This window comes from Dipodomys merriami, unplaced genomic scaffold (assembly GCF_024711535.1).
Source record: "Dipodomys merriami isolate MVZ:Mamm:240054 unplaced genomic scaffold, mDipMer1.0.p SCAF_27, whole genome shotgun sequence".
NCBI classification, from domain to species: Eukaryota; Metazoa; Chordata; class Mammalia; order Rodentia; family Heteromyidae; genus Dipodomys; species Dipodomys merriami.
Window position 1 is genome coordinate 6,647,267 of NW_027204159.1, and position 15,745 is coordinate 6,663,011.

General features: G+C 45.2%; 1 protein-coding gene across 4 annotated transcripts; it reads right to left on the reverse strand.

Moving 5' to 3' along the window:
- Positions 1-1,582: 1,582 nt before the first annotated feature.
- Positions 1,583-11,586, reverse strand: Ecscr (endothelial cell surface expressed chemotaxis and apoptosis regulator). 4 transcript variants are annotated; one of them, XM_070036139.1, is made up of 11 exons: positions 11,466-11,586; positions 7,054-7,092; positions 6,209-6,259; positions 6,006-6,065; positions 5,399-5,536; positions 5,004-5,048; positions 4,234-4,347; positions 3,439-3,537; positions 2,937-2,973; positions 2,010-2,106; positions 1,583-1,899 (listed from the first exon to the last, which is right to left on the reverse strand). In XM_070036139.1, the coding sequence occupies exons 1-11, from the start codon at positions 11,524-11,526 to the stop codon at positions 1,891-1,893; spliced, it is 750 nt and encodes a 249-aa protein (XP_069892240.1). In that variant the 5' UTR covers positions 11,527-11,586; the 3' UTR covers positions 1,583-1,890. The 4 variants fall into 4 exon arrangements, with proteins under 4 accessions (XP_069892240.1, XP_069892241.1, XP_069892242.1 ...); XM_070036140.1 differs by lacking the exon at positions 6,006-6,065; XM_070036141.1 differs by lacking the exon at positions 3,439-3,537.
- Positions 11,587-15,745: the final 4,159 nt, after the last annotated feature.

Below are 15,745 nucleotides of genomic sequence, written 5' to 3' on the forward strand. Positions count from 1 at the left end.
GATCCTCAAATCTCATACTCCTGAGTAGGTAGGATCACCAACATGAACCACCATGCCCAGCTATGAGAACGTTTCTTTTTAGAAAATGTCATGACCTAGTCTTTTTTTTTTTTAACTGTATTTTTTTTCTTTTTTGGTACTGGGGATCAAACCCAGGACGTTGCACTTGCTAGGCAAGCGCTTTGCCACTGAGCTACATCCCAGCCCATGACCTAGTCTTTAATATCTAGTGTATTGGACACAGTATGTACATATGAACAGGTTCACAGCCTGCACTGGAAATTTGTAGACTTCAGTAGGTTTCTTGATTTTTTTTTGCTTTTGTTTTGTGCTGGTACTGGGTCTTGAACTTAAGGCCTCAAGCTCTTGCTTGTGCTTTCACTTTACTGCTTGAGCCATGCCTTCAGTTCTAGGTTTTTACTGGTCATTTGGAAATAAGTCTCTCAGATTTGTCTATCCAAGCTATTGCTGAACAGTAATTCTCAGATTTCAGCCTCCTGAGTAGCTAGGATTATAAATATGAGCCATTAGCGTCTGGCTCTCCAGTCTTGTTTTAATAGAGTTTGTAATGAGAAAGGGTAATGGAAGTCTTTGTTCTAAGTATTCTGTCATATCCCTCTGTGAAGCTAGAAGAAAATAGCATCTTGTTGCTGGGCAGTGAGGAAGCTATGTTATCCCTGTGTTCTCAACTGCCGGCTGGCAGATGGTGATAAAAACCAAACATTCTCTGTAGGCACACAAACAACTCTTCTCTTGATTCTTCCCAACTGAGATTCTTTTCCAAACTAATCTCATAGCAGACATACCTATTTCTAAGATATACCTATTCCTATTTTCCTTCCTAGTAAAGCTGTGATTCTTGATTCTCTTTCTGAGATGTAAACATAACAGCCAATATAAAGTTACAGACCTATCCTCAAGACAAAATTTCCCAATGCTCATTGCATGGCTAGAACCAAAGTAATGCCTGTCTTTCCTGGTGCAGGCAGAGAACATATGTCTTTGTGTTGTTTTTAATCTAAATGTATTGAGCTTCCTATCTTTTGCTTTGCAGATTTCAAGCTTCGTTATTGCTGATGAGGGTTACTATTCACATTCCTTTCTCTCTTCTATTGAAGTGATTAGTCTGTGAACCCTACTTATTAAACTAGTTGAAAAGAGGTAGACCTGACAAGAAGTCTCCACTACCTCACAAGTTACTTTGAGAGCTATCCACAGGATGTTTCATACATCCATGCTGGCTTGGGAAAGAAGCCCCAAAGCTGCTCCAATGATTTTGAGGGAATACTTCATGGCTCTAGGCAAGATGGCAAATGTCTGTAATCCTTCTCTGCATGCTAGAGGCTGAGGCAGGAGAGTTTCAAATTCAAGGTCAGTCTGGGCTACACACGAGTTCCAGGTGAGCTGAGGCTACATAGACCTTGTCTCAAGAAAGGAAGAAAAAAAAGAAGGAAGGAAGGAAGGAAGGAAGGAAGAAGGGAGGGAAAGAAGGAAAGGGAAAGGGAGGAAAAACAGAAAGAAAAGGCAGACAGACAGGCAGGCTATGGTAATCATATTGATCTTAAAAGAAATTAGGCTGCAGGCCAGAACATAATTTTAATGCAAGTAGAAAGGGTCAGTCCATCTCATCATCTTCCTTGCTCTTGCTGTATCAACTCATTTCTGTGGTTCTGAGGTCAGATTTCTAGAGTGGCTTCCACATGAGCAGGAGTCTCTATATGGGTAGCTTACTCCCAAATCTAGAGGAGCTCCAGGATCCTTTAGAACGGGGAGCAGACATGACACAAAATAATTTCTATGTGGTTTGTTGCCTCTACCAATGTCACCTCTTCTTTCTTTGTCTTGGAACAGCTGCAACATCCTTGGACTCGCCAAGACCCACAGTCACTTTTAAAGAACCTATAAATAAATACATAGTAAGGAAGGGTTAACTTCTTTGGAGAAACAGGATAGGGAACTAAGTAGGAGCAGGAGCTGGGCAAATGAATTTAGGAAAGAAAAAAATGCACCTTCTCTGCTGAGAGGCAGCCTTTGCTGTTATTCATGTTGATGTTTTTCACGGAGATGAGAGTGATGCTGTCTTTCTCACCGTTGGCTGTGGAACAGCTAGGTGGGAAAGGAGTGGAGGTTACAGACCGGAGGAGACAAGGGAGTAAAGAATCACTGGACTGGGGACTGGGAAGGTGGCTCAGTGGTAGAGTGCTTGCCTTGCATGCCTGAGACCCTGGGTTCGATTCCTCAGCACCACATAAGAAAAAAGCTGGAAGTGGTGCTGTGGCCCAGGCTCAGAGTTCAGGCCCTATGATTGGACCCCCACTCCCCCCCCCAAAAAAAAAAAGAATCACAGGACTGTGGAGGCTGATGCTTCAAACTTTTTTTTCGTTTCAAAAACATGCATTGTAGAGGCTGATAGAATGGCTCGTGGTAGAAAGCCTGCCTAACAAGTGCAAGGCTCTGAGTTAAATCCCCACTAATACACACACACACATACACACACACACACACACACACACACACACACACACACACACACACACACACACACACACACACACCCCACACACACACAATCTCTACCAAGGGAATGGACCAAAGTGTTTTGAAACACAAAGACATATTGAAACTTTAATTTTGCTACCTATTGCTTGCTTGGTCTTGACCAGGTTATAAACTTTCTTAAAATGAAGTCACATGCTATATGAGCTCAAGATAGTACTGCACATGGTACATGGTCATGTGGTAGGTATTCAGGATTGTTGTAGTGTGTGTGTGTGTGTGCGTGTGCGTGTGTGTGTGTGTGTGTGTGGTGTGTATCTGTGGGGGGATCTTTTGTGTGTTATGTCCTCTACACACGTAGAGGATATGAAGCGTTTTCCTCTTGTACTACAGGAATTGAAGTCATATAGATTTCTTTCTTGTTCTTTTGATAGTCTTACCTTTCAGATACCCCTGAGTTTCCTGGTTTTTGAGGATCTGTAAAACACAAAGGCACAGCTGTACTATGGCCACATGCTGGAACTCAGAAGCCCACTTTCCCCTCATGGGGATTCTCTTTTTATTTTTTGTCAGTCATGGGGCTTGAACTCTGGGCCTGGGCGCTGTCCCTCAGCTCTTCAGCTCAAGGTGAGTGCTCTACCGCTTGAGCCACAGCGCCACTTCTGGTTTTTCTAGTGGTTTATAGGAGGTAGGAGTCTCACGGTCTTTCCTGCTCAGGCTGGCTTTGAACCATGATCCTCAGATCTCAGCCTCCTGAATAGCTAGGATTACAGGCGTGAGCCACTGGTGCCCAGCAATGGGGATTCTCTTAAGTCATCAAATGGTTCTTTTGTGCTGTTTCTTCCCTCAGCCCAAGCTGAGTATCAGCCTTGGCCTCTAGCACCAAGTCCCTCAGCACAAGGGAAGGAGAGGAAAAGCAGCACAGCAGGTAGACACAAGTACCTTCAGACTCCTTATTCTTCCGGCACTTAAACCTGAGACTGACCACACCAACTAGGACAATCACCACAACCACCAGGATGACAATGAAGCTGATGACACCTGAATTGGGAGAAGAATGAAGTGAAGAGGAGGTAGAGGAGAGAGCATTTAGAGTCCAATATCCTACCGTAACCTAGTTGAATAATCCAGTGGCTTATGCCTATAATCCTAGCTACTTTGGAAACTGAGATCTGAGAACTGAGGTTCGAAGCTAGTTTGAGCAGAAAAATTTAAGATGCTCTTATCTCCAATTGACTAGTGAAAAGCTAGAAACAAAGAAAAGCTTGAGTGGAAAAAGTCAACTGAGAGTGCATGGCCCTGAGTTCAAGAGCCAGTACTAACACACACACAAAGAAAGAAAGAAAAAGAGAGGGAAAGAAAGAAAGAAAGGAAAGGAAAGAAAGAAAGAGGGAAAGAAAGAAAAGAAGGAAAGAGAAAAAAAGCATAAAGCAAAGTATAATATAGACAGGCTCTGAGAGCAAAATGGATTCCACTTCTCTACATAACAAAGAAGCTATCAGCCTGCTTTCTGTAGGCAGAGTAAGCTGCTCAGCCCAGAGGCATCCACAGAGCCCAATTTGGTCAAGAAAAGATGGCTGATAAACCAATTGAGCCTTTCTTCAATTAGGGCCTTGCTTATCAAACCATCCTTGGAACAAATGATTGAAATTCAAACTTGTGCTCCTAAACCCAGACTCCAAATCACTCCCTAAAGTGGAATCCTTTCCACATCCCACCCTTCCCTTCTTCACTCACCAAAGGCAGCCACAGTGAGCACTGTCTCTGAAGTGGGGCTGGGCACAATGGTCAAATTTCCCCTTGTCCTCAGGCTCATGGTGATTGAACTGGGAGTAGCATTTTGAGATGTTTCTGAAATAGGATGGAGTTCAGCATACCAGTGAAGTAGATCAGCATGGCCTACTAGAGACAGCTAGCTTCCTTCCTGCTTCCCACTCCACCCCGACTCCAGGTAAGACTACAGAGACCTCACAATCTATTTAAAAAATTAAAAGAAAAAACTTGCAACTCTGCCACAGTGACTAGATCCCATGAGGACAGAGGTCATAACTGGAGATGTAACCAATACCATTGATTTCTCATATTCCTGATTCTAGAGGCCTTCAGAAGGCTCTAGATGTTTTCCAACATCCCTTGAGACCCAGAGTAAAGGGATTTATGCTGCCGATTTAGGAAGCCAGACTGGTCAGAGTAGAGTAATTTCTGTTTGGCCAATGGCTAAGAGCGCAGAAAAGAAGATACCAGATGCTTATCATTGGTCCTTATTCAACAAGTCAGGACGATTCCAGTTAAGGAATCCAGTTAAGGGGTACACATTTATGCCTCTTTTAAAAAGTAGTATGTACCCCTCTCCTTCCCTTGCTCAATTCACTGTACTTTAGACCTGATATGATAGCTTCTCCATTTTTCTCTCCCTAATCACCTCCCTCCCAAATCAGTCCAGGCTTATGAAAACTCTAAGAGCTATAGCTCTTGAGGAGCTTTGGAAAAAAGGTCACAGGCCATACCTCCGTTTGTGCTGCTGCTGCTGTGTGGGGTCCCTGTGTCTGCACCTGAAGTAAATGGCAAAGATGTAGGCCACCCACCCTTCTCCAGCCTGCTCCGAGAAGGGCCTAACCCTTCCCAGCCTCTCTTCCCCTTCAGTTTGGGAGTTTCCTTTCCCTCCCCTTGCAATTTATGCCATTCAGTCCCAAGCCCAAATATGTTTTACCTTCACCGTAACCACACTCAACTTCCTGTTTCTACTCCTCTTCAAACTTCTATTTTTCAACCAGCCACTGATGTGGGCTCCTGGCCTCAAGAGCACCCCATTCTCCTGCCCCCAGCTCCAGAGCCTCCTGAAGAGAATCCACCCAGACAAAATCCCAGGGTCACCTCTGCTCCATCAACCCTCGGTGCTCACCAAGTCCTGATGTGAGCTTCTGTGTCTGAGGCTGAGTCAGGCCCAGCAAAGACGGGGAATGACCATCCACAGTGCTTGACCTCAGCACTACAGGCTTAGGGGACACTGGGGAGCTCCGTGAGGCCTCCTGTGGAACGCCTGTGGATTAGGAAGCATGTGTGGCCTGGTCAGGGCCGAAAGCCAGCACAAGTGCACAAAGGGCTTGTTAAGCCCAAATCCTTTACCGCTTTCATTCTGAAAGGGACGATTTCTCTGGTTCATCTCTGGACCTTTTTGTCTTTGCAGTTTGTTTTGCCCAGAATATATCTTCCCACTCTTCACCCAGTCTTCACAATCTTCACTTGTTGGCTTAATTCCTCTTTGGGCTCAACTCCTGAGGCTACTCCCTTTGGACCCCAAATATAAAGTAGCTGATATTTACCTGGGCCCCTCAGTATCTTCTGTTCCTCATACCTTCCCTCCCCCAGAACTTGTCCCCCTGCTTTGGAATTGCCAGTGTGAGGCTTGATTGCTTGTCTCTTTTCCTGTATGTCTAAATTCTGTAGAGCAAAACTGTCTAGCTCCTCTGCACCCCAGTACTTTCCCTGGGTGCCGTTTGGCAGAGTACCTGGGGCACTGGTACTGGACAGAATCTTTGGGCTACCAGGTTCTGAAGAAGATTGGTTTCCTACAAGAACAGAGGCAGATGATGAGGTGATGTCACACTCCCTTACCCACCTAAGAATCTCTGGGATCCAAGCAGGTCTGAATGGCTGGAGGTTGGGATGTGGGAGGTAGGAGGCTAGCATCTGGGTAGCCGTAATCACTCACCTGTGTTAGGCAAAGTTGCCTCTATGGTCAGTCTGCGACTGTTGAAGACTCCTGTAACAAATGATCAGTAGCTGAGGTTCTACTTCCTATTGCTCTGACTCTTTTTTGTGGTGGTTGTTTTTTGTTGGTTATGGGTCTTGAACTCTGGGCCTGGACACTGTCTCTAAGCTCTTCAGCTAAAGGCAAGCGCTCTACCACTTGAGCCACAGCACCACTTCTGGTTTTCTAGTAGTTAATTGGAGATAAGAGTCTCACTAACTTTCCTGCCTGGGCTGGCTTTGAATGGTGATCCTCAGATCTCAGCCTCCTGAGTAGCTAGGATTACAGGCATGAGCCACCGGTGCCTGGCTTCTGACTCTTCTTTATTCTTCATATTTGGTATTTTCTGCTCTTATTCCATACTTTCCTCTATCTCAACCATTAATCTCTTTCCTCCTTTTTTCTTTGTTGATTGTGTAGCTTGAACTCAGGGCCTTGGTACTGTCCCTAAGCTCTTTTGTTCAAGACTAGTGCTCTACCACTTTGAACCACAGCTACACTTCTGGATTTTTCTGTAATTAATTGGAGATGAGTCTCATTGACTTTTCTGCCCTGCTGGCTTCGAACCACAATCCTCAAATCTCAGCTTCCTCAGTAACAAGGGTTATAGGCGTGAGCCACTGGCCGGGCTAATCCCTCTTCTCCTAAAGGCACATTAGACTTAGGCCAAGCTGACTGGGCCTCTGAGAGCTCTTGCCCCAGTCCCAGCCACTTGCAATCACTGCAAAACTGGCTCAGAGCTCCCTCTTCTCACATCTAAATTCCTAGGCCCAAATGTTGGAGTGGGCCCTTTACATTCATCTTACCTTGAGAGGTCTGGGTTGGTGTAAGTTGGGAGTTGTGACCTGCAAGACAAAACAAAACACAAATACTAAGCTTAGTAAGTCTCCAGGCCATCCAAGGCCTCCCATGGCAGAAGGGAGACACTTGGCAGAGAGCTAAGGGATGTGGACACTAGCTTATACTGCTGCTTCCTCTGAGACTGGGACTTGGTTGTATCATCACAATCACCATATGATTCAAAGTCCCAGAAGACTTTCTTCTCTCTTCAGTCCTCCTTGGAAGTTAAGGCAACCTGACACAAGGTCAAAGGAAGGGTATTTTATGTTTTATTTTATTTATTTTTGGTCGGTCGTGGAGCCTGAACTCTGGGTCTGGGCACTGTCCCTCAGCTCTTCAGCTCAAGGCTAGCACTCTACCACTTGAGCCACAGCGCCACTTCCAGCTGTTTCTGCTTATATGGTGCTGAGGAATCGAACCCAGGACCACATGCATGCAAGGCAAGCACTCTACCACCGAGCCACCTTCCCAGACCCAAAGGTTATTTTTTAATTAGTGACATATCTAAAGACAGAGAAGCAATAAGCTACTGTATGTGGACAAGGACCCAGTACTCTAGATCTCTAGGCATGGCCCATTGTTTTTTCTGTGAAGATTGTCCCTTGCCCTGCACCAAGGGAAAGAGAAGAGAAATATGAGAAGGTGAATAAAATGGGGTTTATATTGGGGTTCTCTCTGCCTTCCCCCCAGCCAGAGGTCTGCCCAGGAAGCAAGATCAGAAGTATAAGCAGCAGAAGAATAAAGGTTCTAGGAGGAGGACCATTTTATTCTCACAAGCAGGTGTGATTTCCAAGATGTTCATTACCGGTCAAAGCTAGAGAGGAGTTAGTTACTAGTCCCTAGTTACTCATTCGCTGCTCTCTATGGACATGTGTATTTCTGTGGGTCTCTGCAGATGTTCTATGAGCTATGTGTGTGTGGGCCCTGAAAGGTCAGGTTGTGTTTGCCCGCTTTCCACAATGAAATCATTCTTGAAACCTGTGAACAATGTGAAAGGAAAACAACGTGGGGAAGTGGAACCGCCCAGCTGGGTTCCCGTCCCTCCGTTCGGGCTGGGACAGCCACCCCAGGGTCTGGCCTTGCTGCTCACTTGGCCTCTCATCATCAGAGAAATATGGAGCCCAGACCTGGGAGGCCAGAGTTGGCTGGATGCCAGGGACCTGCCTCACCCTGTGGCAGCCTGCTCTGCTTGTTTATTTTCCTCAAGCCATTACCTTCTTCCATAAGGCTATCACTTGTATAGTGTAAAATGAATTGTTTTCAAGCCCAGGCTTTCCAAACCCTGGGCCATGCTTTTCCAGGTCAAGATCTGGTAGCTACATTCCCTTGTGAGTGGAGTGGCCAGAGAAGAATTAAAATTTATAAGAAACCCAACCTAAAAAGGACCCCTTTTAGCTGAGAAATGAATCCTTCCAATTCAAGGCTTTCTTGAAACTATCAGTTACTGATCAAGCATACCTTATGTACTGTCTGAGTTCTGTAAGGCCTGAAAAAGAAAACAATCTAGAAGTTTGGAAGGAGTTCCAAAGTCACAAGCACCAAGTCTCAATGACCTGCTCTCTTTATATCTCTGCTACCCTCTCCTCTCCTACTTTCTTACCTGTAACAATTCCTTGTGAGTAGGGGAGGGACTTAGGGAACATGTTTTTTTGTGGGGCTGGGGTTTCTAATTATTGGGTATGCAGACACCTAAAGAACTCTGGGTATATAGGTTTCTGATTTTCCTGGTCTCCACTCTCAGACCCCTACCTGCTTCATTTCCTTCCTGCATGTTTACATCTATGCCCCAGTTTTCCTTAGTAGCATAGATCGGTATATCTCTCAAACCATGTTATACAGTCTTGGTTGGCTTGGATTCAAGTTCTTACTGTCATTCACTGTCTGACTTGAGCTTCAGTTTTCTCTTCATTAAAATGCAAAGGAAGCCGGGCGCTGGTGGCTCACGCCTGTAATCCTAGCTACTCAGGAGGCTGAGATCTGAGGATCGCGGTTCAAAGCCAGCCCGGGCAAGAAAGACCGTGAGACTCCTATCTCCAATAAACCACCAGAAAACCGGAAGTGGCGCTGTAGCTCAAGTGGTAGAGCGCTTGCCTTGAGCTGAAGAGCTGAGGGACAACGCCCAGGCCCAGAGTTCAAGCCCCACGACCGACCAAAAAAAAAAAAAAAAAAAAAAAAAAAAATGCAAAGGAAAAGCCAAGAGCCAGTGGCTCATGCCTGTATTCCTAGCTACTCAGGAGTCTGAAGTCTGAGGATCATGGTTTGTGGTCAGCCGAGGTAAGAAAGTCTGTGAGACACTCATCTCCAATTAACCAGCAAAAAGCCAGCACGGGATCTGTGGCTCAAGTGATAGAGCACCAGCCTTGAGAAGGAAAAAAAGAAGAAGAAAAAGAAAAAAGCACAGGAACAGGACACAGCCCTGGGATTAAGCCCCAGGATAATCACAAAAAAAATAAAAAATAAAAATAAAAAATTGCAAGGGAGGGGCTTGGGATGTAACCCTGTGCTAGAATATGTTCTTAGCGTACTCAAAGCCCTGGTTGCTGGGTCGCTGTCACCAGCACCAAAAACAAGCAAATGATACTATATCCTATAAATTATTGTGAGGAATAGAAAATGGATATAAAGCACCTAATAATACAGTGCCTGACACAGTCAGTCCATGCTCAGTCAGTCCCAGACATTTCAATTTACAGATTCTTTCATATCCTCTAGGTCTGAAGTCCACTCTGTCTCTATGCATACTCAAGCCTCTTTGCAGGCATGAATATGCTCAAAAGGAGCCCTCAGTCCATCAAAAACAAAGCTTTAGTAAGTGATCTGAGCTCTAGAGTTGAGAAGTTAGGAGACAGAGAGAGTAGAGTGTCTACCTAGTAAAAGCAAGACCCTGAGTTCCAATCTGCCAAAAAACAAGAGAAAGATAGGGAGAGACTCCAGGTGATAAGGTTAGGTAGAATGAGTTCAGACATTTGGAAGCCCTGGCCCACACCTGGGTCTGCACAATGGCTATGAAGCCAGGAAAGGTCTGGACCTGTGAAAACAACTGGCAAGTTCCCCACTGCAATTTCACCTGGTTTACCAGCCCCAGCTCAAATCTGTCTCCTGAGAGAGGAGAACCTATCAGGGTTTACTCTCAGCCCATGGGTTTTCAGAGAAATGTTTGATGTCTCCAGAAGGCAGAGTATATTCTGGTACTCTGGTACCATACCACCAAGCAGGGCCGTCAACCTTCCCCATCCAGGTATGTTGGGGATTTTGCTGTTTAGAACAAGCCTTATAAATCTCCACAGAGGATTAAGTTTGGGGTGGGAGAGGGAGGGGGGAAGGGTGACTAAGGGGAAGTTGCTGCCCTGTGAGTCAGTGTCCTAGTCTTTCTCATGGCTCCCAGCAGCCATGAGAAAATGGATCCTTATAAGCTGCTTCAGGACTTACAGGCCTGTGTGAGAGGTATTGCCTCTGTGCCATCTCCAGGAGGAGAGGGACTCTGTGTCATCTAGTCCCCAATGCCATGCACATCCTCCTTGGTGAATAATTGTCTCTGACCTGAGGCCTTCTTGCTATGATTAGAGCTTAAAGTCAGCATTTGGCATTCCCAGGTTGTAAACTGATTAGAAGAAAGAAGGGGGAAAAAAAAGTATTGTGGCTCAAGTGGTAGAGCACTAGCCTTGAGCTGAAGAGCTCAGGGACAGTGCCCAGGCCCAGAGTTCAAGCCCCATGACCAACAAAAAAAGATGAAGAAGAAAATGTAAAAAAACAAAACAAAAAACAAAACCCTGTGCTGGTGGCCTGTAATCCTAACTATTCAGGAGAGTAAGATCTGAGGATCATGGTTCAAAGCCAGCCCTGGTAGAAAAAAGACTCCTATCTCCAATTAACAAACCAGAAGTGGAGCGGTGGCTCAAGTGGTAGAGCGCTAGCCTTGAGCAAAAGAAGCCAGTGACAGTGCTCAGGCCCTGAGTTCAAACCACAGGAAGGGCACAAAGAAGAAAAAGGAGAAGGAAGAAAAGGAGGAGGACACCCATGAAGCCTTAGGTGTAGACAATTTTGTGCTAGAACTGTCCACAAAGTGACCCTGACACTGAGACCAGAAGGAAGGCTCACTGAGCTGCGGCAGGCTTCTCCTGCTGTGCATTCCCTAGAAAGAGCTTTCTGGCCTCAGTCTCACTCTAGTCAGCCCTTTTCCACATTTAAGAGGAGAATGCCCAGCTTCTTTAGGATTTACCCTTGAAGACTTCTTACAAATGGCAATACCCACTTCTGAATCCAAGTAACATCCTCCATGGAAAGGCTGTGGAATTTCCCTCCATAGGCAGAACCCTGGTGTGTGTCCTGGAGAGAATGGAAAAGCAGGAATCAGAGGAAAGTGGCAGGCATCCCTTACCTTGAAGCAGGAGCAAGCCCAGGATTGCCCAGAACAGTTGTGTGGCCCCAGTGGTTCCCATATCAGCTGGGTATGTGGCCAGCAGGCAAGCACTCACTGGAGACTCTGTCCATAGTGAAGAAAAGAGAGGGAGTGCAGGGGCGGGGTGGTGGGGTGGGGGCCGGCTCTCCAGGAGCTTCCTGTCAAAGAATAGAAGGAAACAGATTGGGCCTGGCTCCAGGGGCCCTGCTCAGCAAGCAGCCCAGATGAGGATGTGAGGCTGAGCAACAGCCACCATGTGGCCTAGCCAGAGCTACTCTGGTCTGTAGGGCCTATGCATAATGACTAATGACAATAGCCTGCCCCCATTCCCACCTTGCCCTCCCAGGGGTCTGTCCAGAACCTCCACACACCACATGGAGATTTCTCCCCTGCAGTCTGCTTTTTTATACCAGGTTCTCTTCACCCAATATTGAGCCCTAAGCTCCGCCCACCAACCACCCATGCTTTGTAGACTGAATTCTCCACATTCCTCTCCCTCCTATGTGCTCTCAATCCAGATGGAACTTGAAGCATCCTTTGAGGAGGCCTGGACTTTATTATTTTAAAGAGAAAAACTGCTGGGCAGTGGTGGCTCATGCCTGTAATCCTAGCTACTCTGAAGATCACGGTTCCAAGCCAATCCAGGGAGAAAAGTCCCCTTGAGACTCTTTCCTGCATTTACCCAATCAAAATGATGTGGTGCTATGGCTCAAGTGGTAGAGCTCAAGCCTTGAGCACAAAGAGGCTCAGGGACAGCATCCAGGCCCTGAGTTTAAGCCCTACAACCAATAAAAACAGAGAAAAATGGAAGACCAAATTTGCCAGTATCTCTCCTTCTGCCTTCCCACACTCCATTGGGGAGTTGTTAGCTTCCATCCTAGACTTAGCTCACCTCCCATAACCCTCTCTTGTGCAGACTGCAGGCTTGCATTGCAACTTTTCCAATATCCCTAGGACCAAACACAATGACTGTCATGTGGCAAATATTTGTTAGAGTGAACTCAAAAAATTCAAGAGCATAGGTTCAATCTCCAGCACTGCCAAACAAAAAAACCTTAAGAGCAGATGAATCTTACCCATAATCATACCTTTGTTTTTTGTTTGTTTGGTTTGGTTTTTGTTGTTTTGGGTTTTTTTGTCAATCGTGGGGCTTGAACTCTGGGCTTGGGCGCTGTCCCTGAACTCTTCAGCTCAAGGCAAGTGCTCCACCACTTGAGCCACAGCACCACTTCTGGTTTTCTAGTGGTTTATTGGAGATAAGAGTCTCTTGAAGTTTCTTGCCTGGGCTGGCTTTGAACTGCGATCCTCAGATCTCAGTCTCCTGAGTAGCTAGGATTATAAGTGTGAGCCACCGGCGTCCGGCTTTGGTTTGATTTTTTTGGAAATAATACTGGAGTTTGAACTCAAGGCCTCACACTTGTTCAACTGATACTCTACTATTGAGCCTCATCTCTAGCCCAGATTTTTTTTTTTTTTTTTTGGTCCGGTCATGGGGCCTGAACTCTGGGCCTGGGCGCTGTCCCTCAGCTCTTCAGCTCAAGGCTAGCGCTCTACCACTGGAGCCACAGCGCCACTTCCGGCTTTTTTCTTTTTGTTTATGTGGTGCTGAGGAATTGAACCCAGGGCCTCAGGCATGCAAGGCAAGCGCTCTACCACTGAGCCACCTTCCCAGTCCCTAGCCCAGATTTTTTTTTTGCCAGTCCTGGGATTTGAACTCAGGACCTGGGTGCTGTCCCTGAGCTTTTTCACTCAAGCATTTGAGCCACAGCTCTACTTCTGGCTTTTTTTGGTTAATTGTAAGAGTGTCCTGGATTTTCCTGCCCAATCCGGCTTTGAGCTGTGATCCTCAAATCTCAGCTTTCTGAATAGTTAGGATTACAGGTGAGCCGTCAGCACCCAGCTTTCTATTCTTAACTTTTAAAGACCTTTACATTTGTAAAACTTTTAGTTTAATTACTTTATAGAACATCTATGGGCTGGAGGTCTGGCTAAACTGGTAGGGAGCCTGCTGAGAGCAAGCAAGCTGAGTGAGTATGAGGCTCTGAGTACCAGAAAAATAAATTATACCTCAACTTGGGTTTGTCTGATGTGTCCTTATGATGAGATTCAGGTGTTTTTCTTTGGCAGGAATATCACAGAAGCAATATGGTATCCTTCTGCTTGTGTCCTATCAAATGGTGTATAATTTTTGTTGCTTGTGTGTGTGTGAGAGAGAGTGTGTGTGTATCATACTGGAATTCAAACAGCTTTGTGTATGAGTTGATGTGGTGTTCTGGTTGTTTTGAACCTACAACCAACAAAAAGAAAAAAAACTGAGGACCAAAATCTCTAATATCTCTCCTTCTGCCAGACTGGACTTAGACTTTTGGTCATCTTGCCTCCACTCCTTCCCAAATGTTTGGATTACAACCCTGTGCCATGATGCTGGGCATGGGCATGACTTTGATTGTTCATGTTGATTGTTTGTTTAAAAGTGGCTACTGGCCAGTATATTCACATCGTCTGGCTATTGTAACAAGTGGCAATAGATTAGTAGCTTTAAATAACAGATATTTGAATTGAGAATATGGCTCAGTGGTACAGTGCTTGCCTAGCATGCACAAAGCCCTGGTTTAATTCCTCAGTACCACATACACAGAAAAAGCCAGAAGTGGCCCTGTGGCTCAAGTGGTAGAGTGTTAGCCTTGAGCAAAAGAAGCTCAGGGACAGTGCCCAGGCCTTGAGTTCAAGCCCCATGACTGGCAAAAATACATACATATATACAGACAAACAGACAGACAGACATTTTATTGCTTCATGGCTCTTGAGGCCAGCAGTCAAAGCCAAGGTACTGAAGGGCCATTCTCCCTCTGAAGACTCTAGGGGAGAATTTGTTCCTTGTTCTTCCACCTTCGGGGTGGTGTTTGATTTCTTTGGGATTCCTTGATCTTAACTACATCACTTCATCTATCCTCCTCCTCTCTGTGTGTCTCTTAGGACACTTAAAGCTAGGGACCAGCAGCTAATACCAGAGAAGCAAGGTTCCAAACCAGCCCAGTCTAAAAAGTCTACAAGACTCCATCTCTAATTAAGCAGTGAAAAAAAGGCTGGAGGCATGGCTCAAGTATATTACATGAGGTTTTAGCAGGAAAAGCTGAGCAAGAGCTTGAGACCCTGATCTGAATCCCAGTACCAGCATAACAAACAAACAAGAAAGACATTTGCAGCCCATTTGAATGATCTAAGTTGATTCCCTTATCTCAAAGTCCTTGCCTAATACACCTGCAAAAGTTCTTATTCCAAAGACACTAATTTTCACACGTTCTGGGGCTTAATATGTGGACATATCTTTTGGGAGGCTGGCAAGCAGCACAGAAGAGTCCACTTTTTCCACTCTACAATTATGCTTTCCACTTGGTAATCAATGAATGTTTTGTGGGAATATACTTAAAAACTATGCAAATATTCCATTTCTTATCACATGTTCAATGTACTCATTTTTAAATTTATATCTCTATAAATCATATGTTTTGCTTAATGAGTTCTAATATAATATTTTGGGATTTTGTTGCTCAAATTGTCCCTTGAAGGGAGGCCCTTCAAACTTGTTTCTGAATCCTTCTGACCCATCATTCTTTAAACATTTCTTTATTTTTCAGTAGGAAGAAATATTCCAAGTTTATCTTGTACTTATTTACCTGCCGTAGCCTTAGAATCAATTATTTCTACAATAGCCTTTATTATTTAGCAAGTGATGTCTACAGACTGAGATCTAGGTGGCAGATGTATACAGTGGTACTCAGGTATAGCTGTTGACTACTAAACCAGGCAAGTTCCTTTTGGGGCAAATGCCTGTATTACTGTATCTTCAGAGCAGAGTTCCTTTTTTTTTTTTTCTTAGCTAAGATTCCTTGGAGAAACTTGTCTAGAACTGGCCAATGTCACTGAGCCACTCTTACTCTCTCTTTAAGGTGACCTGAAATAAATTTGGCTTGTTATAACATTGAACTGTGCATTCCCAGAAGTGTTATTGTGTGCCACTATGACTTTAAACTGAGCATGCTCAGAAATATATACTGTATACCAGGAGTGCTACCTCACACCTGTAAAACCAGAAATCAGGAGGATCACAGTTTGAGATCAGTCTGGACAAAATGTTAGCAAGACATGCATCTCTGTGTGTGTGTGTGTGTGTGTGTGTGTGTGTGTGTGTGTGTGTGTGTGTGTGTGTGTGTGTGTGTGTGTGTGTGTGTGTGTGTGTGTGTTCCAGTCCTAGAGCT

Coding starts and splice junctions, on each gene's coding strand:
- Ecscr (XM_070036139.1), bottom strand. CDS start 11,526: ATGGGAACCACTGGGGCCACACAACTGTTCTGGGCAATCCTGGGCTTG. Junction 7,093..11,465: donor GGGCTTGCTCCTGCTTCAAG/GTAAGGGATGCC, acceptor TTTGTCTTGCAG/GTCACAACTCCCAACTTACA. Junction 6,260..7,053: donor ACCAACCCAGACCTCTCAAG/GTAAGATGAATG, acceptor CATTTGTTACAG/GAGTCTTCAACAGTCGCAGA.